Below are 18,397 nucleotides of genomic sequence, written 5' to 3'. Positions count from 1 at the left end.
TTGATTCGGTTGCAATTTTCAGAAGAATTGAATAGGAAAGATTCAGTGACACCAACAACAATTCTCCTTTCTCTTTGTAGGAGTCTTGAACCGCTTTCACCATTAGTTCGATCTATTTTGGTGCACTCCAGTTAGCTACAAGGGCTACCAGAAAGTAGTAGACGTTTTTGACTAGTGCTGCCGTGTGCGTGGCTAGAGCCGGTACCTTGGTGTCAAAAGATTCCTACGCTCAGTACTCATTAAGATGCAATATTTTTATAATGTCGAAAAGATCAAACTTCCTGATTGTGAGCAGGCCGGGAAATTTTCCCCTCACTCTCGTACTGAGTTGTGTAGAAAGCAATTGTATTTTTTACATTTGATTTCAACCCTCCTATACTCATGCACACGGTTTGACAGACCGAGAATCAATGAGGTGGCTGGATTAAATGACTATTAAAACTGAGTGAAATTGAAGAAAAAATATATTTTGGAGTTTTTTCATTGAATTACTATAAATATTTTTCTCTAAATAAATACCAATAACGCCTAAAAATACACGATAGCAATATTACAGAGACACGAACAATCTGTGAGTATAGAAGTTACGATTTTGCGCGCGAGTGCAGAAAGGTTAATTCAAGTTTTACATTACATCAGTGTGTTCGTGTTTTCTTTTATCTTGCTTTAGGCAGTATTCTGGTCTCGAAATTTAAAGAAATCCCTCATATTTCTGTAGTTTAGCCATTCAAGAATATACAATAGAAAGGACTTATCGAAAATTCTACTATTTACCGAGTTAGAGTCATTTTAGTGATGCGGTATCTAACCTGCTACGGCCATAACAATGAACTTCAGACGCGTTTTTCTTGAAACTGTTTTTTTTTCAAACTGGCGTACACGATATCTCAAGTTCTACTGAACCGATTCAAGTCGAATTTATATGAATACAATATGTGTGCATCTCTCTATCGCATGAACCTCTGAAAAACGATATTTTAAAAATTTTACAATTTTTTTAAAGTCGGGAAACGTAAGAAAAGACGTTTTGAACCGCATTTTGTTTTTCAAACGGTCGCCATTTTGTCAAAAAAGATGTTTTTGACTTGTCCGAGGTTCATCCGATAGCGGCATCTTTACTAATTCCGAATGAATATTTTTTCTCCGTTCAATTTTTGTTTTATTTTTAAAAGATAGATAATGATAGAATGAATAGTAAAAATATTCTTTGTTTTATTTTTACGGAGCTTGAAAAAATGTCCGAAATTCGCGTCTCTTCACTAGAATACCCTCTTAATAGTTTTAGTTCGTTGGATTCTTTTCGCATCTATTTTAACAGTAATTCCATGGAAAAAAGATAAAATTAAAAGTGAATTTGCTCTGATCTTGATCAAACCACGCATATAATCCTTTTGAAAATTTGTAGACATATAGATATTATTATTTTCTTATTATCTCGCTCTCAGGATGCATAATTGGGATGTCAACTGAATTGGAACGCAACATAAACTTTTGAATATGAAGAAGCTCTGTGCTAGATGAATGCAGCGTTTGCCATGATAATACTTATGCCCTTTCGTAAATCATGGCTAAAATTAACTAATTGCAGCTCGAATTACTTTTTCAAACGCCGTATTCACAAGATTTAGCCCCCAAATTACCAAATGTTTTCAATGATTCCATTGGAGGACCGTTATGGCCAATGTATTATTTTTTACGCGATAGTGGCGAACGCGAAAAAAATCGGGTAATTTCGAGCAAATCGCGTAAAAAAAATCACACAATTTTGAGCAAATCCATCAAAGTAAAAACGCAAAAAAGTTTTCAAAAGCGCGGTCGGGTGTATGTGTGTGTGTTTTGGTTGGTCGATTGATTGGTAGTAGAGTAGAGAGAAGAGAGTATAGAGTAGAAAGTAAGAGTAGAGAGTAAATAGTAGAAAGTAGAAAATGGAGAGTAAAGAGTAAAGAGCAAAGGGTAGAGCATAGAGTGTAGAGAGTAGACAGAAGCGAGAAGAGAGTACAGAGTAGAAAATAGAGCGTAGAGACTAGGGAGTAGAGAGTAGAGAGTAGAGAATAGAGGGTAGAGAGTAGAGAGAAAAGAGTAGATAGAAGCGAGAAGTGAGTACAGAGTAGAAAATAGAGTGTAGAAACTAGAGAATAGAGAGTAGAGAGTAGAAAATGAAGAGTAAAGTAGAATACATATTTTTTCGATACCCTATCAATATGGTTATCAAATGAAAGGGTTTGACTAGTAGAACACAGTTTTTATCAAAAACACAAATGCAAAACAGCTGCAACCACAAAAAGGCGATGTACATATATATTTTTTTTCAAAACCTCAACAATTTGAATATCAAATGAAAGAATTTAACCAGTAGATCATGAAAAATCTAAATCCAAGATGGCCGTAGTCACAATTTAGCTAATTAGGAACATTTTTTGAGAAAATCACGTAAAAAAAATCGCGTAATTTTGAGAAAATCGTGTTAAAAAAGAATCCTACTACTGACTATGGTACTTAGATTAAGGTGAAGAATGAATTATGAGAAATTTGCGATGCGTATGGAGGAACTGTATTGATAGAACGCCAATTTCGAAACTAGCTTTATCTTCTTCTGAAAATGTCATAATTGACTAATTAAAAAAGAACCAGAATCGAGTTCTATAGTAATTCTACAGAGCTTTCCAACATTTGTCAGTGAGTGGTATGCTCTTGATCTTTTACTTTGGTCATGGCTTTCACATTGTCTGCCCTCTGGTATACACGACCATGCCATGCATTTAATGATTTCTGTATTGATAACACATACTGACAAATTATTTTTTTTGCGTTGGAACTTCATTTTTAGCCCTCTATTGCGTTATCTGTGATTTTCGTTAACCGAGGTTACGTTGCCAGACTATTCTGCGGATAATCGGGGTTCTACTGTATTGATATTGTTTTGATAGTGAAGCACTACTCACAATTTGGAAAAGTACGTTGCATCAATTACTTGTTGACAAAGATAAGATGTTTTATAACAAGAATAAAATTGTAACCAAATAGTATTGCTTCTCAGTTAGAACAACTTTCATGAACGTGTTGTGCAGACTCTGGTAAACTTCCTAAATGATTGCGAATATCTGTGGTGCGCTGAATGAACGAGGTGGGATCCACAACCAATCACTGTGTGGACGATGGCCATACATTTGAACCCATCACCAATGGAAAGCAAACGATTACCCGGGAATTAGAAAAGGTCTCATTTACTCACTGTATAATAACTCAATGCCTTCGGGTTGCCGCATGTTAAGCTCTGGCAATCAAGTATGGATCATTATGGAAGGTAAATTAAAACTGCGGTGATAAAAACGATAACAAGTGCAGCATGCGACGAAATGCGCGAAATGCAAACGAAACGATTGTCTTATCGTCGCCCAAATAAACTAAGCGACGTTTTGGCCGGTTTTGGGATGACCTAGTGATGACGAAAATTAGACGAAATTAAAGACTGATTCCTTACGCTTGGAAAGAAGTGCATGGAATGAACTGCAAAGAGCAGGTGCCTTTTGAAATAAGTGGAATCTACCTTTTTAACTGGGTCTTTGGGAGTAGTGGTAGTTGACTCTGGGTTCTAACAATAGAAGAAATGTTTTGTAAATGCAATTTTATACAACCATGACACGCCGTGAGTATGATTCAGTTCCAGATTGAGTACTTACCGAGTTACGCTTCAGTTTGGCGCTTTCCTTTTCCTGATCTGTGATCGTCTTGAGCAGCTTTTCTACCACCTTCACCGATTTGACTAGCTCGGCAGATTTCTCCTTCAGCTTGGTCTCGGTTTCATCCAGCTCACATAGCTTATCCGCAAGTTCCGACTTGGCCTCGAATAGGTCCTTCTTCAGACGCGCAACCTACAGCAAAAATACATGTAATGGTTGTAAAATATTATGATAATTGTGAGGAAACGAAAAGCTCGATTTTGTAAACATTTAATATCATTTATATTATAGTGTTTCTCTCATTGTTTTGAAAATAATCTTCATCGGTTCAACGTGTGATTTTCGTGATATCGGCAATAAAATTCTGCAAGAATCATGAGATTAGGAAGGCTTTGCCCAACAACAGCGCGAGATGGAAGTTATCAAAACCTTTATTTTGTCTAAATATTGACTCCTGTTTGTTTGCTGACTCGACAGGGGCCACTCTTTGGAGCTTCTACTGATGCCCTGCGGAGATTCATCATTTCTGGAAGCCAAGTAAATATCCAGCTCGGAACTGGACTTTCTCCGTTGTTGGAAGGTTACCCGTTGAGCCAATCTGCCCCTTACAACCGGGTCAGACGAGCGATGTTTCACCACACAAGACGGTTGATTGGGGCTAAACTGGGAGCCCCAATAATGTTGGGGCGTGACACCATTCGTTGGAACAATTTCGCAGAAGAACATTTGCTTGTTGTTGTTTTGCCCGGCTGGAATGGGTGTACTTTTAGGGCGAGCTTTGTTATCCTCGGAAGAAGATTGGATCTGGAGCTGTTCGATCTCTGATTGAAGTTTGGTACGCTCATGTTTGAACTTTGAGGCACACTCATTGTAGTAACATTGGAGGCAGTCCTTTGAAGATATTACCTCCTAAGTGCGTGGAAAAACGTATGAGAAATCTGTCTTTAAAATTGAGAAATGATGGAAAATGTGGAACAGTACATTCAATTCCTGAATCGATCGACTTTGATCGATCATAATTTGAAGCTGCTTGCTATTATCTCCCTTGAGACGTGAATTTCGTTCGTTCAAGTGATCGTTCAACGATTTGAGGACTTTATTCTCCAGACGCAAGTGTGTTAGGCGCTCTTTGTTCATGTTCAAGCTGTTCTGCAGACCCTTGATCATTTTCTGGATGTAACACAATTTAATCTGCCGACGCTATAAGGGTGGAACGGATAAAAACTTACCTCTGCGTCCGAAGTTGACTTTTCGTTCTCCTCCAGCTTATCCTTCATTTCGGCGCACTCGAATCTCAACTCGTTCACATCGGCTTCCATCATGGCAATCATATGATCCTTCTCCTCCACCCGTCTTTGCAGATTTTCTATCCTACGGCAGAGCTCCTCGTTCTGTTCGTTATACTGCCGCAGCATATTCTCCATCTCCATCGATTGAAGCTTCTCCTGCACACTCATATCCCGATGTTCCATCTTGTCGAGGAAATCCAGCAGCCCGGTCTCGTTGAGCCGTGTCCGTGTGGCATTCTGCTGCTGCTGCTGTTGGTGGCGATCCACCGCCTCCATCTGTTTGAGCTCGTGTTGCAGCATTTCGAGACGCTGCTCCATGTCGCCGACCACTTCGCGATGGTGTTCTTCTGCTTTGCGCTGGCTGTCTTCCATCAGTTCCATTGCTTTGGCGGCCTGGCAGAGCAGATCCTGTTTCTCCTGGACATCTTTGCGGAGTGACTCGACCTCGACCTGTGGCGGAGAAAACAAAATGCAATTGTTAGTTTTGTTATGTAGCACATTTATAAGATTGCGAGGAGTCTTACTCTATTACAACAGGTGAAGCGTGGCATAGTTTCTAAAGCGTTAATTTTGTTTCGATTTTTTCTGTGCACGTGTTCTACACTCTACCGAATAAAGTTATACGTCTGTTTTCAGTAGTCGACAAGTTCGAACTATGCCAGTGATAAATCTACCCGGTATCGGGTAAACTTTTTAAAATGGTATTTACCTGTAGTTTTTCGTAACACGAATAATGAAAAAGCCGCCCACAGTGTCGCTCGGATAGACCGAACAGTACGTAACGAGCGTCGTAAATTCTGAAGGATCTGTTTTATTACTAGCTCCCGAAAATAGAGTGTAATACAGCAAAACATCACCTATAAACCAAATTCTTTCATTTGCATCCTTGTATAAACCGTTCGCTCGCATAATGGTGTGCTGTTTCATGCAGGTCATCAAAGTTCAGAGGATGTGCTTTAGATTACCTGTCACTCATCCGTTCATAATCCGAACAAAGGAGCTGTTAATCTTCTTTTCTCTTCAGCAGCTCTAGTATTAATGAATAGCCTTGTTGGCTTCTTTGTTCCCGTTGCAATAATGGAACCACTATGTTCTTCACTTATATGTGGCCCCTGGTTCTTGAAATTCTTAAAATATTTCAGAGTGCTTCTCGTGACCAGGCAGTAGTTTCGTCAGATTGGATGGATACCGTTTTTTAAATGTTTTTATGTACTGTTTAAAGATGTGACTTTGCGTTGAACAGCTGAACGCAATATAATTTCAGTAGTATCTATGGGATTTCAATGGCCATAAACGCAAGGATTTCACTCCAATTCGCAATTGTTTTCAATAGTACTTGGCAGTATTCGTTTTTTAAATTTTTGCATAGCTTGATACAAAACGAAAAACAGGATTCATAAGCGTTGTTTGGTCACAAAATAAAAAAAGGGTATTTAATATGAATTTTACCGTATTGCAGAAATCTATATACTATTTTTATGTTAGTTACTAGCTGACCAGGCAAGCTTCGTCTCGCCCAATCATAGCCCAATCATAGAAATGTTTCGTGCCCCCTAAAACCTCCACATGACAAATATGGCTCAATTTGCTTGATTAGTTCTTAAATTATACAGAAATGTATGCTTCATTTGTATGGTAGTAACACCCTTCCCCTACAAAGAGAGGGGAGGAGTGTTTATTCACCATTGAAACGTTTTGTGTCCCCTAAAATCTTCGCATGCATTTACTTGGTTAATCAAGCATTAATTTGCTTGATTAATTCTCGAGTAATGCAGAAATTTGAGTTTCATTTGTATGACAGCCCCCCTTTAAAGAGTGTAAGGGGTCTCGAACTACTCTAAGAACCATCCCCGACCTCAAAAACCCCTACACACCAATTTTCATGTCGATCAGTTCAGTAGTTCCAGAATCCATAAGAATCAGACAGACAGACAGAAATCCATTTATATATATAGACTAGCTGACCCGGCAAACTTCGTCCCGCCCGAAATTTATTTTTCGTTATCATATCCTCGCTTATTAAGCACACGTTTATGGGTCCAATCGCAGAACTGTTCATTGATTGATCTAATCTACCCGCTAAAATGATTTTTTACTATAAAATTTCAGTACTTCTACCAAAACTCGACATTATAATATCAGATTAATTTCAGACACAATTCTCGTGCAAAATTTTTCATCCACTTGCAAATAACATGTTTCTCCGTTACATGGAATAAATGTTTGCTACAGAAAATATGATAGAACGAAGACAGCCCTAAATCGGACAATTTCTTTCTCGAGTTTTGTTCTTATCAACACATTCGGCGATCCATTTTTATTTATATACATTCGGTGATCCATTTTTATTATTATATATAGATAGAAGACGATATAGGAGTGCGTTTTATCACATTAAAATCCATTTCCACTTTCGAACGAAGATTAACTTCGTTACCGCAAACATCAAATGGACTAACAACGCTTGTCAATATGTAATTGGAGAACACATGCGAACTGAATTTTTTGAATTTTCCCATTTTCCTTCAGAGTTTTCCGAAAATTTTCAACTGTCATGTTTGGTTGGAATATGTGTATTATTTTTATGGAACCCCCTCTACATTCCAGAGAAGGAAGGGGACCCCCCCTAAGAGAAGAGAGAGGAGTACATAACCACCATAGAATCATTTATGGCACCCTAAAATCTCCACATGCCAAATTTCGTTCCATTTGCTCGATTAATTCTTGAGTAATGCAGAATTGTGTTTCATTTGTATGGCAGCCCCCCTTAGAGAGGGGGGTGGAGTGTCTAACTACCATAGAATCATTTATTGCACCCTAAAACCTCCAGATGCCTAATTTGGTTGAATTTGCTTGATTAATTCTCGAGTAATGCAGAAATTTGTGTTTCAATAAATAATTTAATTTAATTTAATGAATTGTTTGATTTGCGTTGATCGTGAAATTGGATAAACAAAAGTGTTCCACTGGAACTACCATTGGAATCTTTTTGTTTATCCAATTACATTCGAATGCCGCTCACAGCAAATTTTCGAATCGAATATGACGTCAATTGTTTACGAACTTTTGCTTTTTGACTGAACAAAAGCCCAGTTAACGTTCGCACAGGTAAAGAGCAGTTCAGTTAAACCAGGTTCAGTTATCAAATGATAACTGTGTAAATCTAGATTCTATCGCTTTTTGCTTATCCATTTTTGATGCTGCCTGGGCGAAAATTGAGGCGATGTATAGACAAACCTGTTTCTGTGCGGTCCCTTCTCGCGTGATTCCTTGTTTGTGCGACTCTTTTTGTGCGATTTTATTATGACATCGGGTCTTGAATCACACAAACTAATCGCACAAATAATAATATCGCACCTAAACAGTCACACAAATGAGAAAACGCACAAAAACAGGTTTTCCTGTATAGAATGAGAGATTATTTGTTTTTAGATTTCATTTCAAATTTTTTTTTGCCAAAATTCGACATTCCAGAAGTAAAAAGGCGGAAACGTGCAAAAAGTCAATTTTTGTACTCCCGGGTACTCTTGGGTGATTTTTCGGTTCTCAAGAAACTCAAACTGTGACAAATTTGCGACACTAGTAAACGAAGTGCGATTGAGCTAAAATTTTGCATGATTTGCAATTTTGCAAATCAACATTTCGCAAGAAGTTCCGTATGAAAAATCGAGGTGGCCATTTTCATTGGCACCCTAAACCGAATGTACTAAATCCCAGAGAGTCGATTTTTGCCAAAATTCGAGATTTTCGGGATTGAGCAATTCCACCCCAAATCCGCCGGCCGCTCCCCAATTTCTTTTAAACTTGGTACTTATGATGGCAACTACCTAAATCACAATTTTCATTATCATATGACCAATTAAATTAAAACTGATTTTCAAAAAAGGTTTATTGAAAATCATTAATCCTTCTTTCAAAAAATCGTAACACAAAATTCAGATGATGTTTGACAAAGTTGTTGGAAAATGAATTAATTAGAAAAAATGACATTATGAATGTACTGTTCAAAAATCTCACTCAAAAATTTTATTGAATATTAAAAACCGTCATATATCAAAACACACCCCTTTCGATTTTTTTTGTATATTTTTATTGGAAATCCCTTCCAATTTAACACGTACCGTACTTATCTCACCAAAATTAAGACATGAATACTTTGTGAAATCGTAACTATTTAAGAAAAGTAATATTAAAATAAAATTTACATGCGATTCTACCTGAAAAACTATATACAGTCAACTCTCACTAACTCGATATCCAAGGGGACCATCGAGTTAGGGAACTATAGAGATACAGAAAACTTTTTCATATTTTTTTTTATGTCATAAATTGTCATATATTAGGGTAAGTGTCCCAATTATGGTATGAATTTGAATTTTTGATTCATTCCCTTAAAGTGAAAAACACCTTTCTCATATAAATTTTTTTTCCAGAATCTCTCAGGAGGTGATAGACGGTTATAATTCACGAAAAAAATCCTTCTACGCATATGTTCGAATTTCAACGATGACAGAGTTATAGAACTTTTTCTTTGTTTTGGACTCTGTTGGCTCAAACTGACTCTACATTGAAAAGTACGCTACGTAATCCGATTCTGTTGCTTTCATTTGAAAGATGAGAAAATTTAGTACAGGATATAGTAGTGGAACATCTAAATTAGTGGATTAAAATAACATTTTGGAAGCGGAAAATTTAAAAGTAGTTTTTTTTTAATTTGTAATTATTAATTTTATCCCAAAAATTTATACTAAACTTGATTGTTTCTATCAATTAAATTAAAGCTCTTTAACCCCTCTACAATTTGTTCTATCTCTCTTAATTCCGTTGCAATATCGATATAAACAATTTCTGATGAAAATTCAATCAAAATCTTCAAAAATCGCGATTTTTAACCCACTGTAGCGTTTGTGGCCAAGGTTATCACGACATCGAGCACGTTGTATGGTCGTGCGAGGTGTATCTGGTCGCCAAACTCCCTTCGGGCCCGAGGAAGACAGCCCAATGTGCCGGTGAGAGATGTGTTGGCTCGGTTAGACCTTGATTACATGTCCCATATATATGTTTTCCTTAAAGCTATAGATCTTCGTGTGTGATTGTCCCTACATCCTTATACCCTCCTTTCCTTCCTTTGCGGGTAATTCGTCCCCTTGCTATAAATAGTAGAATAAGTTGAAATGTAAATAAACTATAGATATACGAATAGATTTAAGAATTGAGTGGTCATCAACATTGTTACAATTTCCTTATATCCCATCCTTCTCCTAAAAATATGTCACCCTTCTAAACTCGAGTACACCGCGAGTAATCGGTTTTCCACCTTACTAACCATAGATGTAAGAAAATTGTTTATATATATATATATATATATATATATATATATATATATATATATATATATATATATATATAGTTTTAAACATATATTTAAGAATTCGGCTCCTTTAAACTTAAGTAACTGAGCCTATAAAAATAAACGAATTAATAAAAAAAAACCCACTGTACTTATAAAAGCTACTTAAATTTCACTTTAATGTTGAAAGGTTATTTTTTTTCTTGAAATTATTGAAATCATAAAAAAACCTTTTTTTCAAACTGTATATAATCGAGTCCTAAATTTTACATAATCGAGTCCGACCTGCATGAGGAACTAGGTTAACAAAGAAAATATTGATTAAGTATGTTATTCAAACTAAATTGTAGAGATCACGCAGGAACTGTTCAATCACAAAGAAATGTTCAAATAGTTTCACAGGAATATTTTCATTTGATTTCAATATACCGGACATATTCTTTAGGTTTGATTTAATGTTCGAGGGTGTAATTTCGACATAATCATCAGAACCTTTCTGAATATTCTCCATCTCAATAGAACTACTATCTTCAGCGTTTTTCTCAGCTTTTTCAACACTTCCCAGTATATCTGTATCTGGCATCAGATCACAGCAAATCACGTTTTGGTTCTTTTCGCACTAATTATTAAAAGACATTGAGCAATCGAACGATATTGTACTGTCGACATCAGCAAGCTCATGACGCATTTATTATGCCAGCGGAATATCACCATCATCATTGAAGGAAAATTCGGCTTCCTGAAGCAATTTTGAATAGTCTCCGATTTAACCTTATTGATTTTAGAGGGTGAAAGTATTTCAATTGTATCCAATACCGGTATATCTGAAGGGTCCTAGAGTGCATTGAAATACAGTAAGAATGCTGAACAACCTGAAGGTTGAAAAGGACAAGTATCCTCCATTTCTTGCAATATTCGTTTAACTTATCGAACTAATTATTCGAAGATGGCGAAAGTACTGATTCAGGTTCTTGATTATGTCGAAGTCCAGCTGCTTAGCTATGGAAGTAAAGATTTGTGGAAAAATTCTAAACTTATCGATTCGAGCTTCGGTCGGAGAGATGTTGGGTGCGCTGTATAGTGATCAACGACAATGACCACATTTGAGAAGAAATAGATATAAGTATGATACATTACCATAACACATAATTCCAGAAATAATATCTTTCTCTTTCCATTGGAAAACTTTTCGTCAAATTGCATGATACATTCCTCAAAAAGCATTAAGGCCATCCAGACCTTGATGTTGCTCTCGTATATCACTGGTAATGACTTCTTCTTATTGAAACATCGTGGATTTTTACTCTTTCCATTGATCAGCAACGGTAGTTTATCGCTCCCGTCCATGTTGGTTGTGCTTTAAAGTTGGGAATTCCCAGTTTCATGACAAATTCGCAAGCCATATCCCGAAGAATAGAACCTGAGAGAGGTAAATTATTCTCACTGGCTTGATAAGACGGAAATCCATTGACCGCTCCAGCTTTCCGATTCCGACCAACCTTATATGCTTTTGGTCTAGATTCAATTTTCCATTGCGATTTTTACTTTAGTTGGAAAAGTGTTGATACCGTACTTTGTGCAATACTGAAATTATTAGCAGCTTCAGACGCCTTCTGTCCATACTTTTCGACCTGCTCGATGATGCTCAAACGTTGCGCAATGGTTAGCGTTTTGATCGTTCGCTTGAAAGGCTTCTCGTGGTCGTCCATACTTGAAAAGAAATTGTTTGATGACACGAACGCTTTGTCTTCACTTTCAAGAGCAATTGAAAAATCAGAGGTAATAACGCACAAAAACAAGTACGCGAAAATCAATCGAGTTAGGGAGGTGAAAATTCATGGAAGAATGAATCAAAACACATCGAGTAAGGGAGACATCGAGTTATGGAGAGAAGAATGCTTGTAAAATCGAAGGTGCCATGAAATCCATCGAGTTAGGGAAAATATCGAGATACAGAACATCGAGTTAGGGAGAGTTGACTGTAGTTAGTACCTATATGGCAAGTTCAGTTTGCGATGATTCCAGAGGTGTCCAGAGCAGACTGACGTCACTCGAAGTCTTCTGTCACTTTCATCTGATGTTCAACTTGTAACTTCGAGAAAAAAAGGCGGATTTATTTGAGATATTTCTAGGAAAACATTAATTCGACGCTCCCGAGCAAGCGAAAAAAAATAATGCGTGGAAGCATCCGCTGCTGGCTTGGTGTGTTCCCCCGTGATACTATTTTCTGCAACCCTACTCATTACAAGGAAACAACACTATTAATAATGTGTTCCTGTCTTCTGCGTCCTCAATTTGCTCTAATTATAGACTCATTCGACCATCTGTTTTCTTGTGTGTTGTCACTCCTCATTTCTGTCAATAGTGTATTGATCTTATGTCACTGGTTGGTTCTTCTGGATAGAACCGTGCCACCACCGCGTGCGTTTAAATGACAACAAGACGAGAGGAGAGTGACGACCGGCGTACGATCGGTATTTTTGCCCACCCAGCGCAGTTCAGCGAACCGCGGTAAATGAATCCGCGTGCCACACATCGATGATAGCGTCCCAACCCATCATACACGCAGTCGACAAACTATTTGCTCAACTTGGACCCACCTTCAAATCGATGTTCTGCTTGAACAAGCTCTCCGACGTCGCTCCATCCGGTGAGCCGTGACCGATGCCAGATCCGCTGCTGTTCGCCCTGGCGGGGACACCTATTCCGGCGTTTTCCTCCAAAAAGTAGATACGCAGCTTGAGATTGAAGTTTTCCTTGCGCAGCGAAGACATTTGCTCTTCGAACTCGCGCAGGGAGCGGCCCTGGGCCGGGGAACCTTGCCCCGGCAGGGTGTTCATTGAAGGCGACCGAAAGCCCATGGCATCTGCATGGAGAGGAAAAAGAGGACGTTTTTGAAAATCTGTGTTTTTTTTTGTAGATGGCAGTTTCGACCATTAAACCATGCGTCCATTAGCAGCTGATGTGTGTGCGAGCTGCTGCTGCTCACAATAAACTCAAGGCGACACCGTGTGAATGACCGCACTCCCGCTTGTGACGTAATTGGAATATTTTCTTATGAAAAACGCGAGAGCGATGGCGGAAATCGCACACTTCTTGAACGGCGGCTACTGGGGGAATGAATTTTCAATGGATCACTATGACCAGCTGTCGCATTGAATTCAAAGTGGCAGATCGGAGCATGCTTCGATGGGATTGCTGTTTATGATCGATTACGATACTTACATGAATTATCCAAACTAGAAGCATCTTGCTGACGACCGGGACTTCCACTGCAAAAGAAGGATAAGAGAAAACAAATCATTCAATGTCAATTGCAAAATGTTTTGCATATAAAGTGTTGTAATTATTATGTTTTTCTTCCGAGAATTTGTCGAAGCAGGTCAACAAACAGTTTGCCATAAACACACATCTGTTAATACGACGCCCAGTGCTGTGAATATAAATCAAAAACCGTCTCCGCGGCGGTCGAAGCCGGTCACGCATCGTTTGGCCTCTGTTGAGATGATGAGATCAGCTGCTGCAACCCGGCGTTTGCCCACGCATCCCCCTCTGGGACAACGAAATCAGTATAGCTCATTGGCAAAATAAAAATTAGCAATTATCTCCAGATTGCTCGTAATGATTTCGGTTCACTTTTGGAGTAGAAATTCAAGTAGATGCCATTTCTTGCTAGTGTTCTAGAGTGCTTGGGGTGAAAAGCTAAAATCTTCGCTGCGATTGATCTAACCCTCGGCCAGACGGCATTAATTAAGAGAGCGTCTACCCGTTCTCTCGTGGTCATTAAATACATTGGCAGTGACAACCTATTAATCCGGACGCGGAACTTCAACATTGTCGGGCTGAAGGAGGACCGATTTGACCCCTGGTGAATTATTAGAGGATGAGGAACACTGTTATCATTTTTTTTTGTGTTTTGCCCTAATTCAAGATAATTTGGCCGATTTGGGCACTGACATCATCATGGCGATAAGGCAGTGGGCTGCTCCGCTAATATACGCTAATATTTACCCCACGCTGCATGCAGTGCGCGTTTTTATCAGCAGAAAAGGTCGTTGCGGTTCGTTTGAGCGGTTTGATAGGAACACAGCAACAACAAAAAAAAAAAACGGTGAGAGAACACAGTTCTACCCAAGATCTGCTGCTGCTTTGGCTTATCATTGAGGGGTTCTTATTGGGCGAATCGAACGGCAGGGTGTTGGAGCATAGCGCGCGCGAAGAGTCACATTTATAAAGAAATTTATTCAGAATGACGGTTGGAATGGTTGGAAATTGTTGCGTTGATGTGTGTTTGTGGTGACGCTTTATGCGTTGACACACGAGTAATATGAGACCGGCTGTGATGAGCGATGAAAATACGGCGAATTGATGAGCATAGAAATTTGCACTAATTGACTCAATTGGTCGGTTAGTTTGACGATACCCGGGGTAAATGGCACTCGTGATGCTTGTTACCGGTGGACGTCCGAAGTTCATTGATAAAAGAATTCTCAAGTGTGTTTTGAACGATCATAAAGTACTCTTAAATTATTCTTGTACAATGTAATCAATCAAATCATTTGCTATTCTAGTGTAGCTACAGCGTAGCAAACAAAATATTCATGGCCAAATTCTTAGGCTTTCGTAAAATATTTTTTTTAGGTACAACTTAAAAAATCAGGGTCGAAGATTTCGACTGTTTTGTTGAATTTCAAGGTGTTTGAAATAATGATGAAACAAATCAATCAGTATTACTTTGATAAAAGAACACACATTGTAATGTAGAAAAAGAACAATTCGATTGAACCTTCTACATGAAAAATGCTGGTTTAGACCAATGTTCGATTTTTTATCATTTACCAGAAAATGGAAGGTTGAAGAAAAAAAATCGAAAACATAATTTACAGCTTGATCATTAGTGGGTTCATTTTCATGAAGGACTAGCAGACAGGATGAACTTTATCCCGCCCAAAATTGATTTTTTCATTGAAATAATTTCGAACATTCACACATTTCCTCGCGATCGATAATGGATGACACCACCCTAAAATCAATGAATGACTGAATGGAACATTTTTCGAGTTCAAATAAATATTGTATTGAACTTATTTATTTTCTTTGTAATGATCACCAAATCATTATCGGATCGGATAAACGCCCGACAAAGTCATAAAAGTGAATTCATTCTCCTCATCTGATCTAATTTAATTTTCGAGGTTAGAAGCGAACAAAATTATTAGACTGAGGTCTCTATAAAAGCAAAAAAATTTGTCAATCAATTCATTCGCGAAGATGAACAAATAGTATCGACATCTACCATAGCAACTGACTCTCTATCAGATTAGATAATCAGAAGGCAGTTTTGAACTGTTAAAGTTTGAGTGAAAATGATTACTTGACGTTACTTGAATACTTAAAACATGCAGTTCTGACCCTTACTTCTTCATGTTTCTATAAGGTTTCTAACAATTCCACCAATACTCATCATTTTATAATATTAAATTATTATCGAGCACAATTTTCGTCCGAGATTTTCTCACCACTTGCCACGTATTTTGAACGAAAAGTTAATTTAAATTCAAAATTTTTTTTCAAACGGATGTGTATTCCGCTTAAAAACCCATTTTCGCTTCATACCAACGGAATACAAAGCTCAATGTAGTTAACGCGAATTTTGATTGAACAAATAGTAGGCTAGGGTGCCAATGGAAATGGTCATCTCTAATTTCAAAAAGTTACCTCATAAAAAATTGATTTTTTCGGTTTTCAAAAAAACTCAAATTTTAACGTTTGTGACACCAGTAAATGAAGCCCGACTGAGCTAATATTTTGCATGGGGTATATAATCGTGCAAATCAACATTTCGTAGCAAGTTCCGAATGAAAAATCGAAATAACTATTTTTATTGGCACCCAAAACCATACTTTTCGTTTCGTACCCCGAAAATTTTTGTTTTTCGAGGTGACACTAGATCTCGACGTTTTATGCAATTTTAAGACTTTTGGCATCAAATTTTCTTTTCGAAAACCCCGATTTCCTTTACTCCCTCCTTGGGTGATTTTTCGATTTTCAAAAAACTAAAACTTTGACCGCTTTGCGCCACTCTCGCTTAAGTCCGATTGAGCTGAAATTCGGCATAGGGTGTTTTTTCGAGGTGGTGAACATTTTGTATAGAGTAACTTTTTGAAATTTTAGGGTCGATTTTTTCTCATACATTCATTGGCGCCCTACAGAAGGCGTTATTGATCTAACTGTAATGAAGAAAATTTCACTGCACAATCGATGGGACATCTATTTTTCACATTTTCCCTCAAAAATTTTCTAAGTTTCCGGAAATTTGGACGGGCTGAGACGAACACAACAAAATAAAAACAACTTATGTCGAACGATCCCTTCTCGAAAGATGCGCGGACAAACATTTGTGTCAATTGGCTTTTATATTGGGTGTTTCGTGGGTACTTAATTCGTTCCGTTCCCACAAGACGGGAAGTGTAAAGCGTCAACATCTGCCAACCAAATATTGTTTACAAGTCTTTGAATTTCGCAAAAGTTCAATTTTTACTGCGTTGAAAATGTCAAATTTCGTAGCAAATAAGTCAAATGATGTTATAGATATATTTTTCGTTTTTTGAATATAAAAGAAAAAAATAATTTTTGATGCATCTCCTTGAAGTCACAAAACATCTTTCTCACTAAAAAAAAAATATCCGGAATCTCTCAGGAGGTGATAGTCGATCATATTTGATGAAAAAATTCTTCTACGCATAGGGTCAAATTTCAACAATGACAGAGTTATAGAACTCTGTTTCTGTTTAGAGCTCTGTTTGCCTCAAAAAAAAAAAAAAAAAAGTGCGCTACGTAAGACGATTCTGTTTGAAAGACGTAGGAAAAATCCGTTTGAAAGATGAGAAAATTTGGCACAGAATATAGTTGTTAAACAATAAAATTAGTGGATAACATAAAGCTTTGAAAGTGATAAACTTAAAAGTTAGTGGTTTCAAAGATATTATTATTAATTATATCCCTAAAATTCATAATAAGCTTGATTGATTCTATCAACCAAATTGAAGCTCTCTAACCGCTGTACAATTTGTTCTTTGACACCTCTCCACTTTTCAACCTTTCCCATTTTTTGTTTGGTCCATTCAGATGCGAGTCACAGGATATTAAAAATTCAAAACCAACAATGAGAAACGTTTGGTGCTTTTCACAGCTCTTCTTTGAAACCAGGCGGCTGAAATTGTAAATGGTTTTTATGCTTCCGATGCAACAACAGCCAATTACGTGTAATTTTAGTTTCGTCGTCTATGTTCAGGTTTTTTGAATGTCAATGAGTTCACAGAAATAATCCATGTTAGCAGCCGTAGCATATTTAGTCTAGGTGCTCGAGATCGACTATAAACAGTTTGAAACCTGAATTTTAAAAAAGCTCAATATTATGAAAGGGATTAATTATCATGAGTTTCTTCCATATGCCTGAACACTAAATTCGAATCTCTAATGTCAACAGCTGGGACGTTTGAAGTTGGAGTCTCACAACGAACAGTCAAAATTGACCAACATGGAAGCTGTTGTGTTCGATCAGGACAGCACCAGAAATCTTTCGTCTCGACTCATCAGGAGCTCGTGGAACTTGATCGGGAGGTTCCCATGCATACTTTTTCTTATAATTCGGATCTGATACCAAGTTGATTATCACTTTTATGTTGTTTGTGGCGAAAGACTTCGTTGGTGAAAAATTCGTATGTGAATGCCGACTATTCTTTACCAAAAATTTCTTCAAGAATGACATAGTAGAATTACCTCCGAAACGCCAACAAGGCATCAAGCAAAAAAGTGAAAAGTTTGACCAAAATTGGTAATCTGGTAATCTTTTCCCCTACTTAATATTTCAGCAAGTGATTTGGCAAAAATCAAGATTTATTATTTTCTTTCATGTTCTGTTCTGTTGGATTAACACTATCTCTACCAAAGGTGTCAAAAGCACCTTTTAACGCTATTTGTACTATGATTTCTTTCTCTACATATTCCTACCAACCAGAGATGACAACCTTCCTGACTTTTCAGGATTTCCCAGACATTTCGGCAGGTTCCCTGAT

General features: G+C 37.6%; 2 protein-coding genes across 10 annotated transcripts in view; both read right to left on the bottom strand.

Annotated features, from left to right (window-relative positions):
• The window catches only part of LOC129775990 (centrosomin), a 96,712-nt gene that overhangs the window by 6,136 nt on the left and 72,179 nt on the right, over positions 1 to 18,397 (bottom strand). For 7 of the 8 annotated variants that reach the window (XM_055781317.1, XM_055781318.1, XM_055781323.1 and 4 more), the window contains 5 exons: positions 13,545 to 13,591; positions 12,920 to 13,185; positions 4,910 to 5,419; positions 3,681 to 3,872; positions 3,548 to 3,592 (listed from right to left, as the gene is read on the bottom strand). In XM_055781317.1, coding sequence (XP_055637292.1) covers positions 3,548 to 3,592; positions 3,681 to 3,872; positions 4,910 to 5,419; positions 12,920 to 13,185; positions 13,545 to 13,591 — 1,060 coding nt within the window. The remainder of the gene's footprint in view (positions 1 to 3,547; positions 3,593 to 3,680; positions 3,873 to 4,909; positions 5,420 to 12,919; positions 13,186 to 13,544; positions 13,592 to 18,397) is intronic. The other variant, XM_055781322.1, reaches the window with a different exon arrangement.
• LOC129775991 (uncharacterized) lies at positions 3,882 to 4,900 on the bottom strand. Of its 2 annotated transcripts, XM_055781327.1 has the most exons (3): positions 4,662 to 4,900; positions 4,110 to 4,589; positions 3,882 to 4,044 (listed from the first exon to the last, which is right to left on the bottom strand). In XM_055781327.1, exons 1-3 carry the CDS (start codon positions 4,845 to 4,847, stop codon positions 4,009 to 4,011), a joined length of 702 nt encoding a protein of 233 aa, XP_055637302.1. In that variant the 5' UTR covers positions 4,848 to 4,900; the 3' UTR covers positions 3,882 to 4,008. The 2 variants fall into 2 exon arrangements, with proteins under 2 accessions (XP_055637302.1, XP_055637301.1); XM_055781326.1 differs by having other exon boundaries at positions 3,927 to 4,589.

This window comes from Toxorhynchites rutilus, chromosome 3, assembly GCF_029784135.1.
Source record: "Toxorhynchites rutilus septentrionalis strain SRP chromosome 3, ASM2978413v1, whole genome shotgun sequence".
In the NCBI taxonomy this organism is placed as follows: Eukaryota; Metazoa; Arthropoda; class Insecta; order Diptera; family Culicidae; genus Toxorhynchites; species Toxorhynchites rutilus.
Note: the sequence above shows the minus strand (reverse complement) of the source record. Positions and strands in the feature narration are given on the sequence as shown.